This window comes from Grampus griseus (assembly GCF_964374135.1).
Source record: "Grampus griseus genome assembly, chromosome: 5".
In the NCBI taxonomy this organism is placed as follows: Eukaryota; Metazoa; Chordata; class Mammalia; order Artiodactyla; family Delphinidae; genus Grampus; species Grampus griseus.
The window spans coordinates 36,940,016-36,953,675 of NC_138998.1; the positions used below are offsets into that span (position 1 = coordinate 36,940,016).

Genomic DNA, 13,660 nt, shown 5'->3' on the forward strand with positions numbered 1-13,660 from the left:
AGATTACTCCAAAGTATTTTTTTGGTGTGGGGTACCTTAAGTTCTATACACATTTCAGATTATTTATTTAGAACAGATTCTTAGAAGTAGAATCACTGTGTTAAAGGATATGAATATTTTTAAGACTCTTGACCTGCATTGCTAAATTACGTATTTAGAAATGTTGAAATAATTTACACTCTGACTAGAAATGTGTGAAAGTGTCTCAACTCCCTTACTCTAGCCAGCACTGATTATTGACTTTTTAAAAATGGATTAAAAAGGTACCGTTATTTTAATTTCAATTTTTTAATCTTGACTAATAATGAGGTTGAATACTTTTTCTGCACTCAAAGTCTCCTTTGAATTATTTGCTCATGTCTTTGGCCCACTGATTATTGATTTGCACGAACCCACAGTATCTTAAGGATATTAAACTTGTCTTTCATACTTGTTACACATATTTTCAAGTTACTAAATAGATTTTGTTTTTAAAAATTTTATATTTTTTGTAGTTAAATATATTAATCCTCTACTCTTAGACATTACAGGTTTAATCAGAAAAAAAAAGAAAAAGAAAAAAAGAAAGAAAGAAAGGAAGGAAGGAAGGAATAAAGAAAGAAAGAAAGAAAGGAAGGAAAGAAGGAAGGAAGAAAGAAAGGAAAAGAAGGAAAGAAAGAAAAGCATGTACAAAGGATAATGTAACAAATACCCATGACCCTGCAGGCCAAATTTAACAAATGCTAATATTTTGTTTCTGATTTTTTAAAAACAAAATTATAGATGCAATTGAGATCTCCTTAATTTTCTTCCCAGTAACACTTCCCTCCTTCCTTTCCCCAGTTCCTCGTTATCCAGAGGTAATGCCATCATGAATTTGGTGTGATTCTAAATATGCTGTTGTATTTTTATCACAAGTATATGTACCCATAAATAATGCATAATACTGCTCAGTGTGTTTCAAAAATATATGCAAGCTATCATACTATTCATATCATAATTTTGCAACTTGCTTATTAAAAATCAATATTATGTTTTTAAGATTTATTCCATGTTACTACACATAGGTCTAATTAATTCACTTTAACTGCCTGTGTAGCATGACTAGATCACGACATTTTTCTGTGTCCTTCTAATGATGAACATTTGCATTGTTCCTGATTTTTTGGTGCAAACAATGTTCAGGTAACATCTGTATGTCTTCTGGTGCAAATATGTGAGAGTTTCACCTAGAAATGTAATTGCAAGATAGTAGAGTACATGAATTTATAATATAACCAGCTATTGCCAGATTGCTCTTTTAAAAAGGTTGTAAAGGAAAATTTGTCTTAAACCTTGTCTAGGACAGAACATTTTTATATGTTATAACATAAAACCTCCTTGTGGAAAGAAATGAGCATTTCCTACTTAAATGTTCTGAAAGAAAGAAAGAAAGAAAGAAAGGAAGGAAGAAAGAAAGGAGGGAGGGAGGGAGGGAAAGGAAGGAAGGAAGGAAGGGAAAAAAGAAAGAATATGTGAGGTGATGGATATGTTAATTAACTAGATAGGGGAATCCTTTGTGGGGGAAAATGCTTAAGGGTTTTTTTCTGATAAGTTGTAAATGTAATTAAGTAACTTCTGGAAAGTTACTCACCTACCCTGACTGCCAGCTAGTTGTCATTTATGAATCTAATTATTGACTACATATATTTTTTTCTTAAGTGCTTTTTTCTTTTTCTTTTTTTTTTTTTTTTTTTGTGGTACATGGGCCTCTCACTGTGGTGGCCTCTCCCGTTGTGGAGCACAGGCTCCGGACGCGCAGGCTCAGCGGCCATGGCTCACCGGCCCAGCCGCTCCGCGACATGTGGGATCTTCCCGGACCGGGGCACGAACCCGTGTCCCCTGCATCGGCAGGCGGACTCTCAACCACTGCACCACCAGGGAAGGCCACTTTTTTCTTTTTTAAGGAGATAAACCTGTTTTAGTCTCATATGTCATGTATGAACATTCTTATATTTTCACATCTTTGCCAAAACTTGTATTGCCACAATTTTTTATTCTTGCCAGTCTGATCACTGTAAAAAGTATTTCATTTTTAACATTTTAAATCAATTATTTCAATGATTTTTAGTGAGTCTAAACATCCTTTCTTAGGTGTTTTGGCGACTTGAGTTTTTGTTCAGTGAATTTTCTGTTCATGTTCTTTGCCCAGTTTTCTCTTGGGTTGTTTGTCTCTTCCTTGTTGATGTGTAGGAGAGTTTTGTGTGTTACACATATTTTATTTTATTTATTTATTTTAATTTTTAATTTTATTTATTTTTTATACAGTAGGTTCTTATTAGTCATCAATTTTATACACATCAGTGTATACATGTCAATCCCAATCTCCCAATTCATCCCACGACCACCCCCTCACAGCTTTCCCTCCTCGGTGTCCATATATTTGTTCTCTACATCTATGTCTCAACTTCTGCCATGCAAACCGGTTCATTTGTACCATTTTTCTAGGTTCCACATACATGTGTTAATATACGATATTTGTTTTTCTCTTTCTGATTTACTTCACTCTGTATAACAGTCGCTAGATCCATCCATGTCTCTACAAATGACCCAGTGTTGTTCCTTTTCATGGCTGAGAAACATTCCATTGTATATATGTACCACATCTTCTTTATCCATTCGTCTGTCGATAGGCATTTAGGTTGCTTCCATGTCCTGGCTATTGTAAACAGTGCTGCAGTGAACACTGGGGTGCATAGGTCTTTTTGAATTATGGTTTTCTCTGGGTATATGCCCAGTAATGGCATTGCTGGATCATATGGTAATTCTATTTTTAGTTTTTTAAGGAACCTCCATACTGTTCTCCATAGTGGCTGTATCAATTTACATTCCCACCAACAGTGCAAGAGGGTTCCTTTTCTCCACACCCTCTCCAGCATTTGTTGCTTGTAGATTTTCTGATGATGCCCATTCTAACTGGTGTGAGGTGATACCTCATTGTAGTTTTGATTTGAAATTCTCTAATGATTAGTGATGTTGAGCAGCTTTTCATGTGGTTCTTGGCCATCTGTATGTCTTCTTTGGAGAAATGTCTATTTAGGTCTTCTGCCCATTTTTGGATTGGGCTGTTTGTTTTTTTACTATTGAGCTGCATGAACTGTTTATATATTTTGGAGATTAATCCTTTGTCTGTTGATTTGTTTGCAAATATTTTCTCCCATTCTGAGGGTTGTCTTTTCATCTTGTTTATGGTCTCCTTTGCTGCGCAAGCGTTTAAGTTTCATTAGGTCCCATTTGTTTATTTTTGTTTTTATTACTCTAGGAGGTGGGTCAAAAAAGATCTTGCTGTGATTTATGTCAAAGAGTGTTCTTCCTATGTTTTCCTCTAAGAGTTCTATAGTGTCCAGTCTTATATTTAGGTTTCTAATCCATTTTGACTTTATTTTTATGTATGGTGTTAGGGAGTGTTCTAATTTCATTCTTTTACATGTAGCTGTCCAGTTTTCCCAGCACCACTTATTGAAGAGACTGTCTTTTCTCCATTGTATATCCTTGCCTCCTTTGTCATAGATTAGTTGATCATAGGTGCGTGGGTTTATCTCTGGGCTTTCTATCTTGTTCCATTGATCTGTTTCTGTTTTTGTGCTAGTACCATATTGTCTTGATTACTGTAGCTTTGTAGTATAGTCTGAAGTCAGGAAGTCTGATTCCTCCAGCTCCGGAGTTTTCCCTCAAGACTGCTTTGGCTATTCGGGGTCTTTTGTGTCTCCATACAAATTTTAAGATTTTTTGTTCTAGTTCTATAAAAAATGCCATTGGTAATTTGATAGGGATTGCATTGAATCTGTAGATTGCTTTGGGTAGTATAGTCATTTTCACAGTATTGATTCTTCCAATCCAAGAACATGGTATATCTCTCCATTGGTTGGAATCACCTTTAATTTCTTTCATTAGTGTCTTATAGTTTTCTGCATACAGGCCTTCTCTCTCCCTAGGTAGGTTTATTCCTAGGTATTTTATTCTTTTTGTTGCAATGGTAAATGGGAGTGTTTCCTTAATTTCTCTTTCAGATATTTCATCATTAGTGGATAGGAATGCAAGAGATTTCTGTGCATTAATTTTGTATCCTGCAACTTTACCAAATTCATTGATTACCTTTAGTAGTTTTCTGGTGGCATTTTTAGGATTCTCTATGTATAGTATCATGTCATCTGCAAACAGTGACAGTTTTACTTCTTCTTTTCCAATTTGTATTCCTTTTATTTCTTTTTCTTCTCTGATTGCTGTGGCTAGGACTTCCAAAACTATGTTGAATAATAGTGGTGAGAGTGGACATCCTTGTCTTGTTCCTGATCTTAGAAGAAATGCTTTCAGTTTGTCACCACTGAGAATGATGTTTGCTGTGGGCTTGTCATATATAGCATTATTAGGTTGAGTTAGGTTCCCTCTATGCCCACTTTCTGGAGAGTTTTTATCATAAATTGGTGTTGAATTTTGTCAAAAGCATTTTCTGCATCTATTGCGATGATCATATGGTTTTTACTCTTTAATTTGTTAATATGGTGTATCACACTGATTGATTTGTGTATATTGAAGAATCCTTGCATCCCTGGGATAAATCCCACTTGATCATGGTGTATGATCTTTTCAATGTGTTGTTGGATTCTGTTTGCTAGTATTTTGTTGAGGATTTTTGCATCTATATTCATCAGTGATATTGGTCTGTAATTTTCCTTTATTGTAGTTGTCTGGTTTTGGTATCAGTGTGATGGTGGCCTCATAGAATGAATTTGGGAGTGTTCTTTCCTCTGCAATTTTTTGGAAGAGTTTGAGAAGGATGGGTGTTAGCTCTTCTCTAAATGTTTGATAGAATTCACCTGTGAAGCCATCTGGTCCTAGACTTTTGTTTGTTGGAAGATTTTTAATCACAGTTTCAATTTCATTACTTGTGATTGGTCTGTTCATATTTTCTATTTCTTCCTGGTTCAGTCTTGGAAGGTTATACCTTTCTAAGAATTTGACAATTTCTTCCAGGTTGTCCATTTTATTGACATAGAGTTACTTGTAGTAGTCTCTTAGGATGCTTTCTATTTCCGTGGTGTTTGTTGTAACTTCTCCATTTTCATTTCTAATTTTATTGATTTGAGTCCTCTCCCTCGTTTTCTTGATGAATCTGGCTAATGGTTTATCAATTTTGTTTATCTTCTCAAAGAACCAGCTTTTAGTTTTATTGATCTTTGCTATTGTTTTCTTTGTTTCTATTTCATTTATTTCTGCTCCGATCTTCATGATTTCTTTCCTTCTGCTAACTTTGGGTTTCGTTTGTTTTTCTTTCTCTAGGTCCTTTAGGTGTAAGGTTAGATTGTTTATTTGAGATTGTTCTTGTTTCTTGAGGTAGGCTTGTATAGCTATAAACTTCCCTCTTAGAACTGCTTTTTCTGCATACCATAGGTTTTGGATCGTCGTGTTTTCATTGTCATTTGTCTCTAGGTAGTTTTTGATTTCCTCTTTGATTTCTTCAGTGATTTCTTGGTTATATAGTAACATATTGTTAGCCTCCATGTGTTTGTGTTTTTTACGTTTTTTTCCCTGTAATTCATTTCTAATCTCATAGCGTTGTAGTCAGAAAAGATGCTTGATATGATTTCAATTTTCTTAAATTTTCTGAGGCTTGATTTGTGACCCAAGATGTGATCTATCCTGGAGAATGTTCCGTGTGCACTTGAGAAGAAAGTGTAATCTGCTGTTTTTGGATGGCATGTCCTATAAATATCAATTAAATCTATCTGGCCTATTGTGTCATTTAGGCTTCTGTTTCGTTATTTATTTTCATTTTGGATGATCTGTCCTTTGGTGTAAGTGAGGTTCTAAAGTCCCCCACTATTATTGCATTACTGTCGATTTCCTCTTTTATAGCCGTTAGCAGTTGCCTTATGTATTGAGGTGCTCCTATGTTGGGTGCATATATATTTATTATTGTTATACCTTCTTCTTGGATCGATCCCTTGGTCATTATGTAGTATCTTTCCTTGTCTCTTGTAACATTCTTTACTTTAAAGTCTATTTTATCTGATATGAGTATTGCTACTCCAGCTTTCTTTTGATTTCCATTTGCATGGAATACCTTTTTCCATCCCCTCACTTTCAGTCTGTATGTGTCCCTAGGTATGAAGTGGGTCTCTTGTAGACAGCATATGGATGGGCCTTTTTTTTGTATCCATTCAGCAAGCCTGTGTCTTTTGGTTGGAGCATGTAATCCATTCACGTTTAAGGTAATTATCGATATGTATGTTCCTATGACCATTTTCTTAATTGTTTTGGGTTTGTTTTTGCAGGTCCTTTTCTTCTCTTGTGTTTCCCACATAGAGAAGTTCCTTCAGCATTTGTTGTAGAGCTGGTTTGGTGGTGCTGAATTCTCTTAGCTTTTGCTTAACTGTAAAGCTGTTGATTTCTCCATCGAATCTGAATGAGATCCTTGCCAGGTAGAGGAATCTTGGTTGTAGCTTCTTCCCTTTCATCACTTTAAGTATATTATGCCACTCCCTTCTGGCTTGTAGAGTTTCTGCTGAGAAATCAGCTGTTAACCTTATGGGAGTTCTATTGCATGTTATTTGTCATTTTTCCCTTGCTGCTTTCAATACTTTTTCTTTGTCTTTAATTTTTGCCAGTTTGATTACTATGTATCTCGGTGTGTTTCTCCTTGGGTTTATCCTGTATGGGACTCTCTAAGCTTCCTGGACTTGGGTGGCTATTTTCTTTTCCATGTTAGGGAAGTTTTCAACTATAATATCTTCAAATATTTTCTCTGGTCCTTTGTCTCTCTCTTCTCCTTCTGGGACCCCTATAATGTGAATGTTGTTGTGAATAATGTTGTCCCAGAGGTCTCTTAGGCTCTCTTCATTTATTTGCATTCTTTTTTCTTTATTCTATTCTGCAGCAGTGAATTCCACCATTCTGTCTTCCAGGTCACTTATCCGTTCTTCTGCCTCAGTTATTCTGCTATTGATTCCTTCTAGTGTAGTTTTCATTTTAGTTATTGTATTGTTCATCTCTGTTTGCTTGTTCTTTAATTCTTCTAGGTCTTTGTTAAACATTTCTTGCATCTTCTCGATGTTTGCATCCATTCTTTTTCCGAGGTCCTGGATCATCTTCACTATCATTATTCTGAATTCTTTTTGTGGAAGGTTGTTTATCTCCACTTCATTTAGTTGTTTTTCTGGGGTTTTATCTTGTTCCTTCATCTGGTACATAGCCCTCTGCCTTTTCTTCTTGTCTATCTTTCTTTGAATGTGTTTTTTTTTTTCCCACAGGCTGCAGGATTGTAGTTCTTGCTTCTGCTGTCTGCCCTCTGGTGGATGATGCTATCCAAGAGGCTTGTGCAAGTTTCCTGATGGGAGGGACTGGTGGTGGGTAGAGCTGACTGTTGTTCTGGTGCGCAGGGCTCAGTCAAAGTTTAATCCACTTAACTGCTGATGGGTGGGGCTGGGTTCCCTCCCTGTTGGTTGTTTGGCCTGAGGCAACCCAACACTGGAACCTACCTGGGCTCTTTGGTGGGGCTAATGACAGACTGTGGGAGGGCTCACGCCAAGGAGTACTTCCCAGAACTTCTGCTGCCAGTGTCCTTGTCCCCATGGTGAGCCACAGCCACCCCCCACCTCTGCAGGAGACCCTCCAACACTAGCAGGTAGGTCTGGTTCAGTCTCCTATGGAGTCACTGCTCCTTCCCCTGGGTCCCGATGTGCACACTACTTTGTGTGTGCCCTCCAGGAGTGGAGTCTCTGTTTCTCCCAGTCCTGTCGAAGTCCTGTAATCAAATCCCACTAGCCTTCAAAGTCTGATTCTCTAGGAATTCCTCCTCCCATTGCTGGACCCCCAGGTTGGGAAGCCTGATGTGGGGCTCAGAACCGTCACTCCAGTGGGTGGACTTCTGTGGTATAAGTGTTCTCCAGTCTGTGAGTTTCCCACCCAGCAGTTATGGGATTTGATTTTATTGTGATTGCGCCCCTCTTACCGTCTCACTGTCGCTTCTCCTTTGTCTTTGTATGTGGGGTATCTTTTTTGGTGTGTTCCAGCAACTTCCTGTCGATGATTGTCCAGCAGCTAGTTGTGATTCTGGTGTTCTCACAAGAGGGAGGGAAAGCACGTCTTTCTACTCCACCATCTTGGTTCAGGGCCCTTACACATATTTTAAATAACTTCTCCCAGGTTGTGCTTGCCTTTTAACTTTGTTGTGGTGTAATTTGTCATACAGAAATTTAAACTTTTTAAGTACTCGAATCTATTCATATTTCCTTTATGATTTCTGTTTACTTATGTCTGAAATTCTTTCTTATCCTGAAGTCACAAAGACAACTATGGGTATTTTCTTCTACTTGTTGTAAAGTTTCATTGATTACATTTAGAGCTTTATCTAGAGTTAGTTTATTTATTATAGTGTCTGGGTGGGATCTAATTTTATCTTTTCCATCTGAAAAGTCACATGTCCCCCATATTATTTTTAAAATATTTTATTTTCTCCTCACTGATTGGAAATCTCCTTTCTATCATCTACCAAGTGTCCATATATGCTTGGAACTATCTCTGGACTCTTTATTCCTTATTAGTATTAATTTATCCCTACAGCAATAATCACCTCCTCATCTTATTGTGCTTTTAGAATAAGTTTTCATTTCCTAGTAGAAAAATTTTCTCCTCTCTGTTCTTTTGCAGAACTGTTTTGGTTATTTTCAAATCTAGGATCACTTTGTCAAACTCCATGAAGAAATTCTGTTGCTATTATGATTGGAAATAAATTGTATTTATGATTTGAGAGAAAATTTCCATTTGTGTAATCAGTGTTCCTAGCCACGAGAAGGGCATATCTTTCCATTAATCCATGAGAAGGGCATATCTTTCCATTAATCCAAGTTTTTAAAAAATGTTTTTATTACTATTTAAAATTAAGAAAAGTAGTCAAGATAGATAGGTTATACTCCCATAACAAACACCAAAACTTCTGTCTTTAACAAAACAGAAGATTGTTCCTTCATCATGCGAAGTGTGTGGTGGGTCTGGGTGTCTCTCCAGAGCAGCAGTCCTCTATGTGGTAGTTTGGGGTTCCAGGTTTTGTCCGTCTTCTGACAACTCAATATCAACATTTGCTTCTGCAGTCCCCATGGTAGGGTAAGAAAGGGAAGATGGAGAATGGAACACTGGCTTTGAAAAGCTTCTGCCTGGAGTGACACATATCCCTTCTCATATATCATTGGCTGATCAAGGCTTACTTCAAGAGGCAGAGAACTGTAATTTTACAAGCCAGAGTAGAGAAAACCCAGATATATTGGTGGTGGACCCAGTGTCACCATGGTGTATGCTTGTGCTCTAGCTCTGCACCTGATTAGGTAGGTGACCTACGACAGGTCCCTATGCTTCCAATTTTAACATCTGGAAAGTGACAGGATTTATTTACTTATTCAATTGATACTCATCATTTACTGAGAGCCTACCACGTGCCAGGCACTGTGTGACCCTGGAAATATAATGGTAAACATAGTGCATCCCTTGCCCTCAAGCACTTTACAAATTAATAGATAACTTACTGTTGATTTTCAATTCTAAAATTCCAAGATTTTATTAAAATGAATTCTCAATAACAAACTCTCCAGAGCATTATATTCTAAAGATTTAGGCATTTTCTCAGAAGTGTCTTCCTTTCTTCTATACCTGAATCCAGTTGGCTGCAGTATTAATTCTATCACAGCAACAGATACACACATGCCCATCATTTTCAAATCACTAGTCTATGTACAGACTGGCACATATGGTGAAAAGAAAGCAAACTTTGGACCATTCTCACAGCTATTGTGAATTTCATGGGAAGAACACTTCATAAAATAAAGAGAGTAGAAAATCAATTTGATTGAGAAATACCCAGGTTGATAAACTTTGTCACACAGTGCACATTCCAGACATCAAAGTTTTTCTATTAGTTATGAATAAACCAAATTATAGAGTTTTAAAAATTTATAAAACATTTTGGTTTGCAGTTAATTTTTCCCTAGAGGAATGTTTATTGGTATGAAATAGAAGAAATATGAATAAGTATACTTGTGAGCATGCACAAAACTGGTTTGTGAAGTTCTGGGGTTTTTTTTCAACCTCTTAGGACTTGAAGCAGTCTGCTGAGGTTTAATTTACAAGTTCCCTCTAGTTAAACTACAGTTCACTGTGAAACATTTATAAGAATTTGAGGCATTGTCTTTAAACATGATACAAAACTTTAAAATTTGCAGGAAATATGCAAAGAATTCCATTCTAGTTTGCATTGATGCAACTATGGCATTTCTTTTATTCTTAATACTACATGTCTAATTCTTAAACCAAAGCCAAAAAATAGTGATGCAATAATTGGGTGTGGCTTCAGTGTCTTACAGACCATACTAACTAAACTTCTGATTAATCACACCCATTTCTCATCTTTTCACAATCCTTCAGCACTTAAGAGGTATTATGTTTCACAATGTAACAGCTTTTGATTAATTTGCTAGTTGTTTGTACTTTGAGTTTATTTAATATTAGTATGTTTGTTCCCCTTCTCAATAGTAAAACAAGGACAAAGACCATGATCATATACTCTCAGAATCTCTGGTTTGATCAGTAAGCATCCAATGCTTATTACTGGGCTTTCTTGAAGGCAAAATAAGGATAATCAGGATCTCTGAGTATGAGAAGGACTTACAGAAGCTGGCAATTTACTAAGGAGAGATCAATAACCATTCTCTATTCTCATTATCCATGTTCTTCCTGAGTTATCCAGTCTACTGTCATGATATCAAGTGCTATCTTTGACTCCCAAATCCATTATCTCCAGTCATGTCCTTCTTCCTGAGGTCCACAGTGGCAATTCAACCACCATTACCATCTGGTTATCTACACAAACCACTCACACTCAAAACATGTAAGCCAGAATGATTTATCTTCTTCCTCCACATCAGCTTCCTTTGTGGTCTCTCTTTTTCAAGATGGTGCCATCATCCATTGGCCACACAATGCACCTGGAGTCATCCTTGGTTCTTTCAATTTCCTTATAAGGACCAAGTCCTGTTGATTCTGTTTCTTTAATGGCTCTTGAATCCATCCTCTTCCTACAACTTCCAACTTTAGCTCAGGCCTTCATTTCCTACCTGACTACAGTAGTTGCTTCCTTTGTAGTCTTCCTGTCTCCAGTCAGGCTTCCTCTAATCATTCTCTCCATAGCCAGGCCTGTGACCTTTCTCATGGGCAGATCTGATCACGGCAGTGAACGTCCACTTCTGGTTACACTCTGTTGACTGGATAGGCGTAGCTCCACATTTTGGTCCTTTCCCAGTTCAAGGGCCTGCTCGGGAGATCTCGGCCAACTGTGTTCTGAGAGTGATGCCCCTGTTTCCACACTCCTAAAATGCTCTGTCTCACATCATTCTTGTCTGCCTCAACAGAGCTCTTTCCCACCCTGACCTTCCTGTTCACCTTGTCTTCCCTTTCTAGCTTTGTGGTGACAACAGAGGGCAAGGTTATGAGAGGAAGTATCAAAGGATGAAATGAAAAGCACTAAAGAAGCTGGAGCTTGATTCCCCAATGCTCTTTCCTTTTCAGTCCTAGAGTTGTCTGTCTTCTTTTGTAAAATGTTTTCTATTCCATACCATGTGTGTGGTTTTTGTGTGGCTCTGAGTGGGCAGTATTATGTCAGTCTGGGAGCCTCAAAGGGCAGTGACCTTGTCTACTGATATCTCTAGGTCCTGAGTCCACTATAGCATGACATGTAAATCATTACTTAGTGTTTTCTAATAATAAAAGAAAATAAAGGAATGAAGGGAAAAAACTGAACTATCAAGAAAAGGCAAACTGTTTCAAGCTAATCTTGAATCTTGGTTTAAAATAACATGTCCAAGGAAAAAAGCATTTACCTTCTGCTGTGGGAATGTGGACTCCATCATGGCTGTTTCAAAGCTGTGAGTACCCTCTGTCTGGGTCTTCTCCCACAGAGCTCTGAGAAATTGCACAGAACGGCTCTGTATAGACAGGGGCTCAGGAAATAGGCTCTGAAAGGGCATTAATGAGAGAAACGTGACATGTTATCTCTTGTCCTTATTGTTTGATTGATTGCAAAGCACTATTAGGCTTGGTCTGAACTTAAAAATGGTTTAAATTTAAATAAAGCTACAGGGAAACCTGTCTTGAAGATCAAACATATGGTACATTTCATGTTTTTTATTTCTTAACAGAAAATTTAACATAAATAGGATTTTTTTTTTTTTGCGGTACGCGGGCCTCTCACCACTGTGGCCTCTCCCGTTGCGGAGCACAGGTTCTGGACGCGCAGGCCCAGCGGCCATGGCCCACGGGCCCAGCTGCCCCGCAGCATGTGGGATCCTCCCATACCAGGGCACGAACCCGCGTCCCCCACATTGGCAGGCGGACCCCCAACCACTGCGCCACCAGGGAAGCCCATAAATCGGATTTTTAAGACAGTTGATATTGATCTCTATAAATACGCCTAACCTTTGTAATGTAGTATTTACTTCAATCATTTCTCAAGCATGTTACTTAATTGGAAAATGGTTAATATTAATATATATATTTATTTTTCAAAGATCTGAGAATTAAGGTATAAAATTAAAACAAATACCAAGAGAGTACAGAGTACAAATATCAAGTTTATTTATACAGAGTAAATCATGAAGAATAGACATGAAATAACCAAGAGTTCATTGTTCAATTGCTCAGATGTGAACAGTATGAGTGGGGGGGTTGGGGAAACACAAACATTTTCGGTTATAAAATGTGTAATGGCTGAATATTCTTAGAGCTTTAAGATATTCTCAGTTTGGGAAAATGAGATTGTCAATGTAAAAAAAGAATCACATTTACATATATATCATTCAAGCCAATGAAAATAAACATTTTTTAACATCTTTATTGGAGTATAATTGCTTTACAATGGTGTGTTAGTTTCTGCTGTATAACAAAGTGAATCAGCTATATACATATACATACATCCCCATATCTCCTCCCTCTTGCATCTCCCTCCCACCCTCCCTACCCCACCCCTCTAGGTGGTCACAAGCTGATCTCCCTGTGCTATGTGGCTGCTTCCCACTAGCTATCTATTTTACATTTGGTACTGTATACATGTCAGTGCTACCCTCTCACTTCGTCCCAGGTGGAGCTTGATTCCCCCTCCCCGTGTCCTCAAGTCCATTCTCTACGTCTGCATCTTTATTCCTGTCCTGCCCCTAGGTTCTAAAATTTTCAAAGGAAGATTTAAACTGTTTGTATGTTTACTAACCAATTATGTGTTTAACAGTTATTTACATGTTGTGGTGTTACATCTATGAATGTGAGAAGTCTCTCAATTCAAGGGAACAATTTTATAAAAACATATAGAACATAAAAGTCACAAAATTATACACACACACATATAAAATACCATATATATTATCCTTTATGTGTGAGGTATAATAAAATAATGATTTTGCCTTGTAAAATCCCATTTTCTATGTCAATGACTGTCCAAACATTGACTTATAAGACTCTCTAGGTGGTCTTTGTGTACAAAGTTTCTATTTAGTAAGTGAATAACAATTTTTTTTCCCAGAAAAATCTTATTGTTATCCTCAAGATGAGCTGCTTTTTATACTGAGTGGGAAAAGGCAGAGGATCTTATACCCTGAGTAAGTTGCCC

General features: G+C 37.3%; 1 protein-coding gene across 3 annotated transcripts in view; it reads right to left on the reverse strand.

Annotated features, from left to right (window-relative positions):
* The window catches only part of VEPH1 (ventricular zone expressed PH domain containing 1), a gene marked incomplete at its 5' end in the record, with an annotated part of 209,297 nt that overhangs the window by 38,895 nt on the left and 156,742 nt on the right, over positions 1-13,660 (reverse strand). For 2 of the 3 annotated variants that reach the window (XM_082655111.1, XM_082655109.1), the window contains one exon: positions 11,883-12,017. The exons of the other annotated variant lie outside the window; for it this stretch is intronic. In XM_082655111.1, coding sequence (XP_082511237.1) covers positions 11,883-12,017 — 135 coding nt within the window. The remainder of the gene's footprint in view (positions 1-11,882; positions 12,018-13,660) is intronic. 3 annotated transcript variants of the gene reach the window in all.